This window comes from Dermacentor albipictus, unplaced genomic scaffold (assembly GCF_038994185.2).
Source record: "Dermacentor albipictus isolate Rhodes 1998 colony unplaced genomic scaffold, USDA_Dalb.pri_finalv2 scaffold_20, whole genome shotgun sequence".
In the NCBI taxonomy this organism is placed as follows: domain Eukaryota; kingdom Metazoa; phylum Arthropoda; class Arachnida; order Ixodida; family Ixodidae; genus Dermacentor; species Dermacentor albipictus.
This window is the reverse complement of record NW_027225574.1, coordinates 3,589,142-3,606,489: the sequence shown is the minus strand read 5'-3', so window position 1 is coordinate 3,606,489 and position 17,348 is coordinate 3,589,142. Positions and strand designations below refer to the sequence as shown.

General features: G+C 42.5%; 1 protein-coding gene across 2 annotated transcripts in view; it reads left to right on the top strand.

The window, feature by feature from the left end:
- LOC135919966 (presequence protease, mitochondrial) overlaps nt 1-16,859 on the top strand; it is a 198,813-nt gene extending 181,954 nt beyond the window's left edge. For both annotated transcript variants that reach the window (XM_070529293.1, XM_070529292.1), the window contains one exon: nt 13,218-16,859. In XM_070529293.1, the coding sequence (XP_070385394.1) occupies nt 13,218-14,412 (1,195 nt within the window). In that variant the 3' untranslated portion in view covers nt 14,413-16,859. The remainder of the gene's footprint in view (nt 1-13,217) is intronic.
- Nucleotides 16,860-17,348: the final 489 nt, after the last annotated feature.

Genomic DNA, 17,348 nt, shown 5'->3' with positions numbered 1-17,348 from the left:
TGTGCTGTTCTGCGCTGTGCGCCAGCTATAACAAAACTTAGGTGCCATGAAGCTTCACTTACCATCGGAAGAAGGCACCTCAAGCAGTAAGTGTATTCAAACGCGGAGTTAGAATTGACGTTCTGCCTCCGCGCCACCGCGCTATGGTAGTGACACGCAGTCGGCTGAAATTTGTTCAATAAGGCGCGACGATTCCTCAAGCCACAGCGAAAATACATGTGTGCTCATCAACTTCGCATGGATCACAAATTGGTCGGTGTGTCGTACGTGTCTCCAGTGCATTCTTGCAGTACAGTGAGAATGCGTACATTTTTTTCGTATCGCCATACGTCTAGCTCACAAGTCCGTCTGAGAGCCCCGGAAGTCCAAGCAGAGAAAAGCAAGTAGAAGGGAGTGATAAAGGTGCTTTTTTAAAAACATGCAAGGACTGGGCAGCGGCTGGTTCCCGCTGTTGGTGAGAACAGTTAACTTGGCTGGGCTGATAAAGCATGTTTATTTTCATAAAAGCTGGTAAGAGCAGTGGATTCGACCTCACGGCCCAATTTGTGAAGTTCACTATGAACTTCTTTCAACATGACTTCGGCAACAGCAATGCGATGAGACGTCGCGATTGCATCCTTTGGTTTAGGATTGCTGCAAAGCGCGCGCTTCTTAGCAGCCCGGTTGTGCGCAGCGAGGCATGGTTTTGCGAGAAATGTAAATGAGAGAAGAACTGGCCCGACATTATGGCGGAGCAACGCCAACTTCCGGTATCGCTTAGCTTCACAAAGAGTGACATCACGGCCCCTCCTCAATTTTTTCCTTCCTCCATGCACAGCTCTGTCGCTCCGTATTGGCTCACTACCGCCATCTGTAGGCTGCTGTTTTACTCACCGACGGCAGCAAAGGGTATAAGCAATGTCACCGCTCGCCCGGTTGGGTATTCAGACCCTTCAGACGCAATTTTCTCGTAAACTAAGTCTTTTCATGGCATGAAACAAGCTTTGCGAGTTTTTGGAATGGTATTTAAACAGTCCACATCGACTTAGTATTTGCCTTTAATGTCGACTTAGTATTTGCCTTTAATGTCCCTTTAAGATGAGCTTCCTGGTTACCTTAATTTGTCATATAAGTGATGTCCGTCACTTCAGCTAATACAGTGAAACCTAAATATAGTTACTATGAATCCCCAGCCCTATTGCCATTGAACTTAATGTATTGGCTGACCGCTTAAGCCGTAGTCGCCTAACGCATGCCAAACAGTTAGTGCGTAGTGTTTACATAATTTTTCGGCATGTACAAGTGCAGAATTGGCGAAATGTCATCCACGCAGACCATAGATAGAGAAATTGTGGTGCACAGACCTTTTCCGGACTGCAGTCACCACCAATAGTGACGCAAAAACATGGTAGCCATCACGTGTTTTGTGCTCTCATAGCTTCCAGAGCTTCCATGTCATCGTCACAAATGATGACGTGGACGATGGCGCTTGCGTGTCAGACAGGGCTAGTGCGTTGACCGTCATGAAGTCATTTGCAGAGAAGTGTGGGCCTGATGGATAAACTGGTCTGCCACCTTGCTAAATTTGAGGATGCCATTGTCGCTGCAAGGCCACCATGCACCAAGTGGAAATCACACTTTTTTTTTTTGCTGCCTGTTTGCAAATAAAACTTGTCTGCATGTGTGTTTGAGTGTGAATTAACATGTTTTCTTTTTGGCCAGTCAGTCTAGCTGCTCATCTGCCATTGTCGGTTAACTAGTACATCACTTAGTGTGTATCTGATCCACGTTCCCCGCCAACTACATATTAACGAGGTTTTACTTAGACCTGAATAGGCCGAATTGCACCATGTGCTCTGAAATTTTTAAAAAATCTACTTGAACTAAAGAAAGGCACACTGTGCATTTTATTTATTTTGAACATTGTACCATTCAAACAAATCTTGCTTGTCCTGTTCGGATCAAACTAGCAGATGTAAAGAAATGACCTTAACGGCATGCCTTGCGCACACCCACCATTGTCGATTATCACACGTTGCATGCCTGTTAAAAACGAAATGAGAAAACACCCGTGTACTTAGATTTAGGTGCATGTAAAGAAACCCAGGTCTTCGAAATCTCTGGAGTCCCCCACTATGGCGTGCCTCATGATCAGAAAGTGGTTTTGGCACGTAAAACCCCATAATTTATGCGTGTTGATAAGTGGGAAGACCAAACATAAAAATAAGTATGTCTCTTGAACTGAAGTGCCTGCAGAGTAGTGCAAGAAAATGTAACCCAGCATTATGTGAACAGTCATTACATGTATGGAAAAGCTAAAGCACTCCATCAGTATTCGCCATTTCCCTTCTTATTAGTATAAGCTGGGATGCTGCCTACAATGTACATGTAAGGCTTATTTGGGTAGGCCAATAACAGAAGTACTTGGTTGCCGAGTGTAGAAATGAAACTATTGTTCTCCACTGTCAGGGCAGTTCTGCTTTCTTTTTGCAGATTTTTATAAACCGTCATGGCTGCTTGGTGAAACACATTTTCTTCATTTCCATTTTTGGCCACATGGACATTACCTCCAGGAATAATTATCACGCCAAAAATGAGACTAGTCAGCTAAAAGGGATAAAAAGCTTCTTGAAATATTTAGCTTCCGTTAGTCATGACAACACAGTTTAATCGGTGAAATTGATGTGGTCAGTGAAAACTAGCCCGTTTTGTAAAATTTTCTTAACAAAGACATGCACCAGGGTATTCATTGCTTGTGCTTTCATTGAATTCGTCTGTCTCTTATTGTGGAATCAGATGTTAGGTCTACTGCCACGCTTCTGCTTTGCAACAGATGTCAGGCCAGCTGTGTTCCATACTTTCTTAGCTGGTCTCCATTTCAACATCTTTTGCCACTGGTTTATGTTATATTAATAAGGTCTGCATTCTCTCAACTTCAGTGACATGCGGTCATAAAAACCTTGCAAAATGATGTATTTCGGCAGATAATTTGGTTCAGGTTTGTAACTTTCTTATAAAGCTAATACAGTAGACTCCGGATAAACGAAACTCGCTTGACTGGAAATGCGGGATAAACGCAACGAAAGTATTAACTTTGGCTGGCCCCTATAGACACAATGATTACAAAACTTTGGGTAAACTAAACACTTCTTTTTGTGAACTTCAGTTTAACGAAACTGGAACCAAAACTACCACCTACTTGATTGGCTATTGTGGCATATAGAACAGTAAAAATATGACAAACATGTTAAATAGTCACGCTAAATAGCCAAGAAAATCAATTCCGTCGGGTAGTCGCGGGCAAGTTAACAAATTAAGGTGTCGAAATTTCCAATGATGTTTCCACCATGAGGGCTTGACAAGGCAAGTAATCGCTGAGGAGGAAGACAACACTGTTGAGACGGAAGTACTTTACACTCAGGTCGCCACTACTGCTTCGTAAACTCTGCAGGAATACGAGACTGTAGATGATGCTGTCACTACCTGCTCTGGGGAGATCATTGAAAATAAGGTCACAGAAGTTCATGATAATGGCCATCATTCTAGTGACAATCGTGACAAAGGCATCACTGCTTCAGTGCGCATTATCATTTCACACCAGTCTGAAGGCATGAAAGAGAAAATTGTCATCCACCCTAATGTAGCACAAAGCTACAAAGGAAATTTCATACGGGTTTCTCGGAAAAAAAGCTTCGCAGTTCAGAAGGCCTGGTTGAAAGTCTACGGCGCTAATTTGAACGCGAGTCCTGCGCAGACTTCTTGGGAAACTTTTTGCGCATGAACGCATACATTGCACAAAGGATGCAAAGTGATGTTCAAACCAGAGCACAGTAATGTATTTCTTTCATCACATTAAACTCAAAGAACTTGGCACTTTTCAAACTATTTTTTTTATAATTTGTGCCCTTGGTCTCATCAAAATTCCTGATAAACGCAGAATTTTTTTCTGTACCTTCTAGTTTCATTTAAGTGAGGTCTACTGTAATTACAAAGCTAGCTCCTAATTTAGATTAGTCATACTTCTTCCAAATTTCATGCAGCTAATATCAGCTTGGCTAAAAAATTCAGCTGCAAAATTACAGTGCATGCTTCGTGATTAGAGCTTTTTAAAAAATATAAATTGCCACAGTAAATGGGAAAAAAAAGTTACAGTGAAACCTTTTTTTCTATAAACACCACATTAGCAAATTTTTCTGAAGTACCACACCAACTGCCCTTAGTTTTAATGTAAAAATATTTCAGTACTATAAATTTCAGCACACTGAACTTTTCATAATAATGATGATTATTTTCCTGGTACATTAACATCTCAGTACTGTTAAACTCATTTCAGAATCTGGCAATTCTTACGTTTCAGTGCATCTGCCACAGCGAACGAAGGAGTAGTTTAGCCGATGATGGTGTGCAATGCCTATGCCTTGTGATTGCACCTGGTGTGGAGCAGGGAATCGGAAAACCTGAGACATAGCGGGGACTGTTCAACTATCGGTAAAGAAAAGTATCTTATGTTTAAGTACATGCATATGCATTTTTGGATGTGTTTATGTTGTTGAGTGTAATTACACTCTCCTATCAATTTTCGGGCCAGCGCGATTATTTTTACAGATCTACAGTGAAAGAAATTTCAGATATCATACGGTTTCCCACTGAAAATTTTTAGCCTGATTCTTCATGCGATGTCGATAAAATAGTGGCTATGGACAATTTTCACCCCATTCCAGTGCCTTCCATTGCTCTCGCTTTCATTGGCGAGGCAGTTTCTCGACTTTCCGAAAGTCATACAGTCTGCGAATTGATCTGCATCATCTCAGCACTGAGCCCGAACTTTTATCATCGACAACCAACGAAATAGCATTGGTTAGGCTGAGCAGCTAAGGCACTGTAGCCATGATGAAAATTTGCCATTGTCCTGTGTAGTTGCAGGCAGAAAAGCGTCACAGAAAATTAGCTCCTATGCTTGTAGGGATATTCGTACAAGTGGGTCTTCACTGATCGATCCCGAAATTACTTGCAGGGCTGTAGCAGCAGTGTTCATGGCTGCGATTGTTCATTTAAAGTTTATTTGTGCACTTATTGGACAGAAAGAGGTAAGCTCGCACAAAAGCAGAAAGCTCTAAACTGAATTTGCACAGAACTGCTTAAACTGCCAGTGTTGTGCTACCAAGGTAGCACTAGGTATACTATACACCGCAATTAATGTGAATCATGCTTGCAGCCTCAAATATAACGAAATTTAAACTAAATGGATGCACAACATTGAACAAAAGTGTATAAATAAATTTTGCATATTGTTGGCCTTCATTCCTCACTTGAAATTATTGCCCCCCTGATCTGGTTGCTTATTTAGACATTTTTTTGCATCCCACTCAGCAACTGTGTTACGGTTAGTTTTTGGGCTTTCACTGTAATGATGTTTCAGCTTAGCAAAAAAATGTTCTGTGGTCCCCTGAAATTTGTTATATTGAGATTTTGCTGTGTAATAAACCTTATTTATGGATAGTATCAGCATGCACTTAACTAAAAACTACAACTACAGATTTGTACTTCTTAAGGGAAAAGAGAAAAAAGAAGCCTTCAAGTACATGCGGTCAAAAGCTAGCATGCAGAAGTAGGCAGCAAGAAATATTTTTTGCACCCCTGCACACTATAATGGCTAGGTGGTAGGCAGTCACAATGGAAATTTTATTCATCCTGCTCCAATGCTTTTGGTACATTGAACTGGCATTTCTATTACTGGGGCATGTGTGTGTGGGCAACATGCTTTTGTGTGGGAATCCCCACCATATTCTAAAAACAGCGACAATCAGCTGAGTAGTAGGCATACAATAAGTTGCTAAGCCAACACATCATATTAGACAGTGGCTGAATTGAAAATTAATTGCAACATTTGATTGGTTGTAACTAACTCTTAAACAAGTTCATATTAGTAAGTTTCTGTTGTACTGGTATCATTTTAGTCAGACAATGCACTGCAGTGAAATTTTGTTTCACAGCCATTGTTAAGCTTAAATATGCAGACAAGTTGACAATCTCTTAAAGGGAACTGGAACACTTCTTGAACATAGTAAGGAAGTGTTTGGGATCAGTAAAAATTGCTGCCATGAACATGCGAGTCAAATATTATTCTGTTGCGTGCAGCACAGAGCCCGCAATCTCACATAAATAATTGCTCTCTCTCCTGCGGCTTTTGAGACCCCATTATTATGTCCCACCTATGCATAGGGCAGATGACCGGTAGACCATTAGAGTTGCAGAATGTGTTCCAAGGGGAGGAAGGCACAGTTGTGGACGGCAGAAAATTAGGTGAGATGATGAAATTAGGAAATTTGCAAGTGGAAGTTGGAATCAGCTGGGGCAAAGCAGGGGTAATTGAAGTTGCTGGGAGAGGCCTTTGTCCTGCTGTGCACATTAAAAAAAAGAAAAAAGTGGCTGATGATAACATCTAGACCCGCTCTGCAGCCCATAGATGTCAGCCATTGGCGGATTGCTTGTGATCATGAGTTACTGCTGAGTGAAAGCTTGTACACGCATGCGCACCTCGTCATCTTCTAGCAAACTGCGAAGCAGTGGTTGTTAATGGGTCTCGCCTCTCTTGTCACTGCTCCTTTGTTGCACTCTGGTGCCTCTGTCATGCCAACCTTTAAAGGGCTGCCATAAATGCATAGTGGAAAGAATAATATTGGCAGCAGCTGAGAGGAAATGTGTTGAGTTGTGCTGTCTATATCTCCATTATTACTAGGTCCTTTAAAAATATTATACGGGAATATGTATTCATTGATACGCATTGGCCTCACTCTAGTGTGTTGTAAGTTTTGATCACAAGGTGTTGCAGGGCTCCTTTATTTGTAGGATGCCACAGCAATTAGCTTTATGTACACCGGATTGCAAAAAAAAAAGAAAAAGAAAGCAAAGGCCAGCTAGCCATAACCAGCAATAAACAGCTGACATTTATTGCATCAGGGGGTACAATTGTGAGCCAAAGTTTGGAGACCATAGATGCCGTGAAATTTTTATTTTCTTTGCATGTGGGCTGAAATTAAGTGGTACAGCCCACATGTGCCTGTTTACTCAGCACAGTTCATTCAAACAGTTCCATGTTGCACAGTTGTGCTAGGAGGAATAAAATTTTTGCTGATGCCGTGGTCTCCAAACTTTTTCTTGTGAAGGTTCAATTTCAGGGTGCCCAGCTTTGCAGAAGTGTTTCATTTTCGTTGTGTTTTTGTCATGCTCACTGGCATCAAATCAAACCTTCGTATTTCTGCTGATGGGAGAATTGACTGCAGCGAACAAAAAAAAAAATGTTTTGTTAATTTGCTGTTATGAATGTAGCTGTCATCAAATAACTAGATTGGCAACTTGATAAAAGTGCCAGTATCTCTGTTACTTAGTTGCAGAGACACATTACTGTGATGTTCTCATATTTCTCATATGTTAATTAGTGCCAGATTAGTCTGGCTTGTAAGTTTCATTGTTTGTGCAAGAACACTAATATTGTCCAGAACCAAGTGCGGTAGCACCACTACCTCTCGGTGAAATACTGGGATAATGTGTTTGCACACACAAATGTTTATTTCTAGGGCAACCTCAGTGTTCCTAAGCAGCACTTTCAGCTTTGTAATCCTCTTTTTGCAGTACAGTAAGATCAAACAAACATTGACAGGAAAGGTTTTGGTGTGTGTGCAGAAGTTGTCAATTAAGCACCTTTGTGTCCAATTTGAAATCAAGGTGCATATTTGCAGCCTCAGTTCATTGTCACTTGCGGAAAGATTATCCCATTCAACTTTAAGGTTGGTCATGGCAGCCATTGTTCGAGTTATGCCTTTGTCAGACCATAGCTTATCAATTTAACTGAATGGAATAATGTCAGGCTGTAGATCATTGCTTTGCTATGTGACCAGGAAACGTGTGGCTCACTTGATTACCTCACACTTTTTAGCAGGAGTATACAAGCTGGTTCGGAGAACTCAGTGTGCAGTTCAGGGGCAGTAGATGTGTAGTGCAAAGAAACTGCTTGGTTGTACAGGGCCGTCCTCTCTTTAGGAGCACAGTCAAACTTTGTTATAGTGTGACACAAAAATACCTTCATTACATTCAGTATTTGTTGTGAACAAGTTTTACACGCTGATATTGGTCAGAAACATTCTATATTTACTTTGTTATATCTGTGTTTACTATATCGAGGTTTAACTGTATATAGTAGAGTCTAACTTCGGCATACCACCTCTTTGAAGGAAAGAGAAAGTACCCTTGTTGATGCCTACAGCAGATAACTATTGCTGAAAGATTATGTGTGCCTCCATTTTAAATTGAAGCTTCTATGAGTGCCTGCACCTCTAAAGAGTGGATGACTTTGTACATTTGAATGACAGGAAATGTAATTACTTGAATGATGGCTGCCATTAAGTGATATTGCTAATATAAATATTGAGAGATTCAGTTGCAGCATGTGTTGTTTTGTTCCCCTGTGTGAAGGGAGTGACGAGAGTGGCCGTGTGGACTGAACTGCGTGTGTCGAGTGCTGTTGAGTACTGACAGGACATAACTGTAGTAGATGATTTCAGTCTTAGGGTGAAATTTGTATGTAAAAGCATTCATACTCCAGCCAGAACAGCACATAACTGCACACCTGACTGTGTTCAAAAATGGTTTTATATATAAGTACTAGTCATTTGAAGAAATAGTTCACATACTTTTGTTTGTGTATAAATATGAATAAAAATAGTTTTATAAACTTGACTTGTGCAGCATTTTATTGTACCGTATTATACTCAAGTGAGTATGGGTGCACTCTAATCAGGTTATGCGCAAGGACAGTTGTGCAACTTTACTACATTAATTGTGAACTTACTAGGCATTGTTTCTTTGCCTCGTATAGTGTTTTACAACGCTTTATTTGTATCGATTAGGTTGAATGCCATTTCACAGCTTAGAATGCCTCAAACAGTGCCTAGTGAAGTGCTGTATGTGGATATCTTTTGCTGAACATTTGGAACATAGCCTTCTACAATGAAATACATGAGATGTACATATTTTTGAAGTATAGCTTCAGAAACAATGCAACTATCTGTTCATGCCACTGAGTATTTTGGTGCTTTTACTTGCTATTGTCTTCTTTTCAAAACACATAAATAGAAAAAAGTTAAAGGAATGTTATCCTGTATTGAAATTCACTGGCTGCACTGGGGTGCAGCAAGGGGTGCTTGCTGTAATCACTATGGCTGTGCAGTGTAAATAAGTTTTTAGTAGGTTCTTGTCATTAATTAACCATGAAGCCAAAGCTCTAAAATAACTGCATTTTCATCAGAAATGCAATTTACTAGTTATTAAACCAATCATGTAGGGCATAAGAGGAAGCTTTGGCTCGGGAACTCCCATCTTAGTACGAGAGAGGAGAAATTGTTTTTCTTGATGACCACTGCACCAATTTAGATTGTTTGTTTCATTTAAAGAAGTTAAAATATAGCAAGTCTAGGAAGTAGATTTTCAATTTACGATATCAATTCTTTAAAATATTATTTAGAATTGCAAACTTAAAAGCCCTCAAGTATCAAGTTTACAACAACTAACTCAGCAATAAAAAAATGATATCGCCATTCTGTAGACTGCACTTAGTAATAGATCAAAAACAGACATTATTGATGTATGTACGGTGCTCTCAAATGGAAAGGTTATTTGTGAGTAGGACTTCTGCAAAACCCTCATAAATGTTGCTGTAATTGCACATAAGCTGTAAATTCATATGTCAAATTAGTCCACTTTGAGGTGCTCCAACAGGTGCAGTTTGCAGAATTGCAACATCTGTGTTTAGCATAGAGTCAAAGCTTTGTAAACTTTGTGCTTCTATTTCCTGAAAGCTGTTTTGGCCAGTCTTAAATCAATATCTTGCTTCCTAGAGCTACTATAATTTAAGTTTCTCTCGCAGGTGCAACAGATTTCATTCAAATCAGTGCAATGGTTTTCTCGTAAAAGTATTTCTGCATTTGACATGTATTTGAATAGGGAAATTGGAGTTGGCCCTGACCTAAAGCTTCGTCATAAGTGTGGCAAAAGTAATGTGTAGCTCACTACTGAGTGCTGCTTACTCCCTGCAGGAAAAGTTTGCAGGGCAAGTGCTGGCTCACTCGACTGTATTAATGTCCCATTTGACATATTTCTACTTTGTTGGTGCCCACATTTTGCATATCTGCATCCTTTCTTCTCTGTGAGGGTTATTCTCCTTGCCCCCATCTCAAATGAAAAAAAAAAGGAGGAAGGCTGTGTTATACTTTCCCAGGTTTATAAGTGAAACCTGCAGCTTGTTTGCTTGAGAATTGGCATCTCAAGCCATTTTTCAATTAGCTGATTGCTCCATTGCTAGAGCTGGGTCAGTACAAGAAGCTCTCAGACAACATTCTTTGGTTTCTGTGCATTTACACCAAATTTTAATGGCAAGTAAGTGGTACAATTCTGTTTTAGGTTTGCTGAGCTTGAGTTGGAAGGCAGCAAAATGCCATGCCAGGGTAACTGCCTTTCTCACATTAATTTGGAATGGGGGAGAGAAAATTTGTTCCATAAAAGGCACATTGGCCAGAAGTAAACTCCTCCAGCCTGCTACTTTGCACTGACTAAGGAAAAGGGAGGACAAGAGGGTCATGACGAGGACAGGAAGTAAATCATAAATATGTGAACATTCATATGCGGGGGTCATTTTCAAAGCTGGTAATGAAGACTTAATTAGACAGCGTGTTTTAAGCATTCGGTGGAGCATGTCTGCAGTCATAGCATGAAACACAATGTGAGATAAGTGTCCGATGCCTAGCGTGTTTGCCATCTACTGTGTGACATGAACTGCAACAGACTTAAGATTTGTGGGTGACCGCACTTTCTGGATTTCATGACGCACACATGAAAATGCGGGTCAAGCTTACTTCTCCATTCTTAGTCTTGTGAGACCTTCTTATGTGTTCAATTTGCAAGTGAATGTTTATGTACTTCCAGAAAATTTATGTGAAATTGTTTTCACACCTATCTACTCCTTCATGTTGCCACAAGGCACAATATTTATTTCTTCTCCACACCTATGAATAATGGGAAACCCTGTTTGGTTGCCTCTATTTAGCCAAGAATGCGTGTTCTTGAAACTATATTATATTCATGAGGTCAGGCATTTCCTTACGACTCGCAAGTTCCATACATTGTACCTGTCTAGTACAATTATTGATTGGGGCCATTTTCCGAATGTTCTGATCTCCATTTCAAGCACTAACAATGTTTAATGCCATCTTAATGGCTTCAATCAGTCACAATTTCATCAACTGCTCATGAGTTCTTATTTGAGTTATATGTTTGCATAGAAGCATAGTGCACACAACAACAAAATAACTCATAAAGCTGTTAGCCTTTCTGGCTAATCATCATAATTACAAGCAGTTATTCTGGATATGGCACTGCCAGAAATACTCTGTCATTTCATTAAAATGTTAAAATCTTAAAGAAAGCAGATGTATGCAAGTTCTTAATAAGCGAATGGCATCCTGATGCAGGAAGGATGCCTAATAGAGAGCAACATATCAGGCTTGTCAAGCATATTTTTGTCTCTCTTAATATGTACTAGTATTTTTTAATATTCTTCCTGCTGATGTGACAAGGGATCGATTTGAACTGAGTGCTAGCTGCATTCCGCTGAATGTTGACACTTTTTATCTTGCCGCCACTGCCAAGAACAAACGAAAAAGTTACATGTGTAGACACTGTGGCTGAAGGGGATCAACACTTATTGGAGTCAAAAGACCTACTGAGGGTATTGTGTTTTGTGTAGAATTTTCAATTTTTCATTTATAGCTTTGCACTTAACTAAAGTAGAATACTGGGCAAGTTTGTCGTTCAGGTACATGGCACGGGGAGTACATGATATGTATGAGGACAGAGGCTACATGTTTGTGCGACTTTCATCTTTGTTTCATCACACTGGTTACATCATGTTCATATTTGAGTTTCCTGTGTGTGCCTGTACTGATGAGAATTCTATAAATGAACAGGAATGATAAAAGAGTAACTAATGACCATATCAAGGGTGGCCAGTGGCTGTAATTTGAATAAGTAGGTCATAAAAATTACAGAAGTTTATGAATTATTGGTAATGCACTGTGGAAATATGTTCATGTGCTCATTCTTAGCCCTTGTAACACTGAAGAACTCCAGAACAGTGTTTGTGTTGTTTTTGTATGTTATGAGACCTTTTCAGGCATTCCTAAGCAAGCACTGAAAGTGTGCATAAATATGCTGCATAGCTTGTGCAATTGATTCTCTTTGCCTGGATTTGTATTTTGCAGCATGTTGAGAGACCTAATAATGGGCGAAGGGAAAAAAGTGATTTGACATTGCAACACTTTATATTAGCGACGTTGAATGATATTATTTAACCTCATAGCTGTTCTTTTGTTTGGAACGAAGCATCCAAACAATAACAGTATTGTTGTGTACACTTTCTTGTATAAAATGGTGCTTGTTTGGTGAGCAATGCAGCCTCTCATTGTCTTCAACAGAGTTCACAAATTGGTTTTATTGACATAACAATGACGTTAGCACCAATAATTTATAGCCCAGTTGCAGGCTGGTGTTGAAATACCCATGCATGAGGAACACTGTGTTCATTCACCAACTAAATGGTGGAAGGTATTCTCTGTCTGCAGGTAGATTCTACATAAATTCTATGAGTGAACAAGAAAAGCACTGGCAGTAAACCATGTCCCCATGTAATACTCTAGGGGAAAACAATGCAGTGGACTGTTAAGGAATTGTTTTGATACCCAGTGGGGCAGAAAGCCTGAGAAGTGACTGCAGTTTGGCTCTGGTGGCATTCTACATTTTACATAATCTAGACTAATTTTGCTTATGAAAGGCGCAGTGTCTGACCTGTTGATGACCGACGGTGGCTCAGTACCCCTGTGCACTTCTAAGAGCACATATTTTGCTTTGTCTTACTTTCAGTGTTGACAGTTATAGGATGTTGCCAGGGGCCGCATTTTATACCGACTCTGACCATTTTTCATTCTTTCTTGCCACTTGTCATGCATTTGCTCACATGAGGCTGCGCTTCTGCTATCGCCGTGGTCGGCAGTCGCAGCGGCGGATGATACGAAATGAATCGGGAGAAATAAATATCTACGAGACGTGACCCCAGGCTTTTTCATGATCGCCTATTGGCTTGGTTCTACGGCTGCTGCATTTTGTATTCTTGCATTTCTTTTTCTTCACAGCGGCAGTAAGAAGCCTGGAGAAGACCTGCAAGACAGCAAGGAAGCAGGACAACTAACCGAAGAGTCTGGCGCCCCCTCACCAAGAGGCGCCTCATTTTCAAGAAACGACAGTAGCAGCAGTGATAGTGACAGTGGCTCCAGCGAGAGCGATAGCGATGAGGACACTGAAAGATTCCTGCTAAGGGTTAATGGCCTCCCTAGAAATGTTACGCCAGCGTTAGTTGCCAAGCACTTAAAGAGAGCAGGCATCAAGGTGTCTAAGGGCGCCCAGGGCGTCCTCTTGTTGACCAGCAACAAGCTACCATCCGGCAGTGCATTCGTTGAGGTGACATCAAAAGAGGACCAAGAGAGGGCCGTCAAATATGCGTGGGGCAACGCCGAGCTATCGAGTAGGGGCATTAAGGTCATCCGGGCGGAAGCGAACGACGTCCGGCGTTATGTAATGGCAAGACCACCCGCGCCGGGCGCGCTTAAGGACATAGTTTCCAGTCATGTCGTGCATGTCCGTAACCTTGCATCGGACGCTACGGAGGAGCAACTTAAAAGGTTCTTGTCCCATTGCAATGTGACACGAATAGAGCGTGAACGATTCCACTCAAACAAGGCTCAGAGATCAGCGTTCGTCCGGTTCGCGACCGCGGAAGATGCCCAGAGAGCTTTGGCTATGACCGGCAAAAGGCTGAAAGGGGCGAAGCTAGAGCTGCAGCTCGTCTCGGAAGATTACGCTGACAGGCTACTCAAGGGAGATCTTCTGAGCTTAGCATTGTATGCGGACAATACGAGTTCAGGAATGCGTGCTCTCAGGTCGTCGACTACGAGGCGAGAAAAGGCGAAAGCGTCCGGCGAACGATGGATCCCGGGCGAGGTGGTGAAGGAGCATAACTTGGAAGAAGTCCTGCAGTCATCGGAGGGACAGTACAAAGTGGTCGCTGAAGGCCTTCCCTTTAGCGTCGCTCAGATCAACAACTTTCTTTGGCCCTTGAAGCCGACCATGGTGGTTCGCGTCCGACGCACCGATGGTGCACTGTCGGGGAAAACGGTGCTGTCGTTCGGTAGTCTTCATGACGCCCAAGAAGCCGCCAAGAAGAATGGTCACGTGATATTTGGCCGCATTGTGAAGATGACACTTGCTTCTGACGTCCCCAGCGGCCGCGACGGCGGTGAGACAGCCAAAATGGCGGCGTCTTCGTCTTAAGCAGTGCCATGAAGCAGGTTTAGCTCCGTGTAGCTGGTTCTAGCTGTTGTATTTAGTATAGAAGGTATGCACTGAGCTCAATCCGCGAGGTGGCGACTCGCCGGGGCAACCGCGCTAGGCGCGCCTGAAGTCCCTAGCTTTTTGCTTATATACTGGTTAAGGTGGTGTCACGGCCGCCATCTTGCGTGTAGTTCTGATTTTTCTGACGCTCCGCGACCGTATCTAGTGTCTTTGACCGCGCCATGTTTACGGTCGCAGAGCGTCAGAAAAATCTGAAAATCCAGTAGCTGATATAAGCGCAGACGTTTCACTGTTTCGTGCGAAGTACTGCTGGTATTGGTTGATTGAACAGATGACTACGTACAGGTGTTTGCGTATCCGAAAAGACTACGCGCCGTGGCCGTGCATTAACAGAGCTTCGGTGTCATGGTGAACTGTGCTGTATTTGGCGGCAGCAACCACACAAGAAAAGCCCAGCGATAGGAATGTTGCCCAGATAGGATCCTTCTCGATACCTGGTTATCTCTCTTCTTCACTACAGCCTCAGTGTAAAAGATCACGGCAGCTATGTGCAAGCATGACTCTGCAAGGCCTGCCTTGCAGGTGCAGTGTGCAATGGAGCACCTCGCCCTCTTCTTTTACGAGAAGTCATGGTGTGAGTGGCTTTTCATTGAATGATTGTGATTGACGAACCTGGGAGGGCAAAAAAAAAAAGTTTTGGCAAGACCAGCAGAATTGACGCAACACACAAATTACGAAGGCTGTGGAGTCGCATTGATAAAGTGGAAGCTTGGGCGAGTTGGTGATTCAATATCGGCATGTCTGCACAGCGCAAAAGACGAGGACAGCGCCTGTGTTGTGTTCTTTCTTCTGTGCTTGTCTTGTGCGCTGTGCAGACATGTCGATATGGAATCGCATTGTTTAGTTCTCGGGTATTTTTTTTATTTCAGTGAAGCAACGTTAACGCTACCTTTAGCGACGCTAGTGGACAACATGCAGTCAATTCCGTAATTGAGGCTGTCATGCTACGCGAGCAGCATGGCTGCCGCACCCAGCCGCATCATCAGATAATTGTGGCCTTCCATTCAATTGTAAATTTTCAATTGCTCGCTGATCACGAAGCTCGTTGCATTCACAAGGTAATTCTTGATTTCTGCAAGATGCACGCGAGGCAGTAGCCCGGCATCGCGCCGAAGTTCATCATCTTTGAGTTCGAGCGGGTCAACACAATCCTACAAGCACACTTTGTTTTTATAGCGCGTGCTTTTTCTGGTTCACTCAACCCACGCATGTACGCTCTAAGCGCATCGCTGGACGTACCACTCGGTAGCCAAGTCGGAAAAACGCTTCGAAAAGGAAGTCGGGCGGTTCCTGCGTATTGGTAGCTGCTTGGTGACGCAGGCCTGCTCGCGTAGGCAGCATAAACTCGCGACCGAAGTTATGCCTGACGCCGCTAGCGCTCCTAGCGGATGTTATGTGCATACCCCCTTTCTAGTTGTCGCGTTTTATGATTGAGCACGTGCACCATGAAGCAGATATACTGGGAATGTGCATTCCGCGTGATCATGTTATACAAATACGGCATTTACGGCAGAGATCGATCGCCTCGCATCTTCAAACAAATAGCGCACGTCCCCGACATTGTGTGACACTAGCTCCGCCGTCTATGTTTAGCTTGTACGCGCGCGTGATCATGAAGCGGGCCCATGCAAGCGCCGGAGTTAGATCGTACGGTGTGAGCGTTGCGAGCCAGGGCTATTTATATAGCTACGACACAACGCACGGCTACTGTTATATATGTTGTGCAAAAATGTGTCGCGAACGTTTCATTGGTGTCCATTCATTATAACTATTTCAAGACGCCAAAGAACACACAGCGCACAAGAGAGGCGCTGACTGAAAGTATACAGGTACTACATGTCTTCTGTAAAAATAAAGAAGTTGTGAGCAAAAAAAAAAACAAAAATTCAAAAAGGCGCTCGGTCCTCCCTTGTGTGCTGTGTGTTCTTCGGTGCCTTAAAATAGTTATGAATCGATACCAACTTGCCCAACAAGAAGTTCTCATTAGTGCTTTCAGAACTGGAGTTGGACTGTAGGCAGTGGTCTGGTGGTCTGTCGTGCTTGGGGTATGTCAGCTGCATAAGGTGTTATCCGTTGTATAGTTAGTGTAAATAAATCCTCTCTCGATAACCATCTAGCCCAGTATCGTAAAATCTACCAGCAGCTTATTCTAAAACCCTTCCTTTAACATCGCGTCAGCAGCGCGCTTCAAATCGTGTTTCAAGACTCGGTTTGGGGTCACCGATCCTGCACGAATGACGTGACAGCCTACTACTTATTGCCTAACCTGTTTTGATCGAAATTGAAGGCTCCATATCTTGGTGTGCAGCGATGATGCAAACCGCCGGAAAACATTGTCGCAGAATAAAGAACAATGGTGTATTTCATTGCAGGTGTGTGTGAGTGGTTTTAAGAGTTCGCTTTACGACTAACATAAATCCATAGATACTACACAAGCTTGATTTGTGCAGCTGTGCTGTTCGACCAGACCAGAGGAACACGAACTGCAATTAGATGTTGCGAATATGCATTTACCTCGGAAAAAAAACTTTCGATAGGTATCAGTGCGTGCCGGAGAGAGAGATAGATACTCTGTCTTTCCCCAAGAACGTGCTAGTCCATCGCACTCATCTTTCCGGCCGAATTTTCGACGAAGCCGTTTCGAGCAGTCGTATTAAGAATCTTAATTGTCTGTAATTAAACCACGCACGTAAAAAGCTTTGCTCGCATATGACCCGTAAGATAACTTCCATTACCGACAAATTTAAACTCATCACTTAGTTCTAAGGCACTTGGAAAACGCGCAATAACGAGCTTGGATGATGCCGCAATTACCCTCGCACAATAAGCTTAGCACGCCTCCCCCCCCCCCCCCC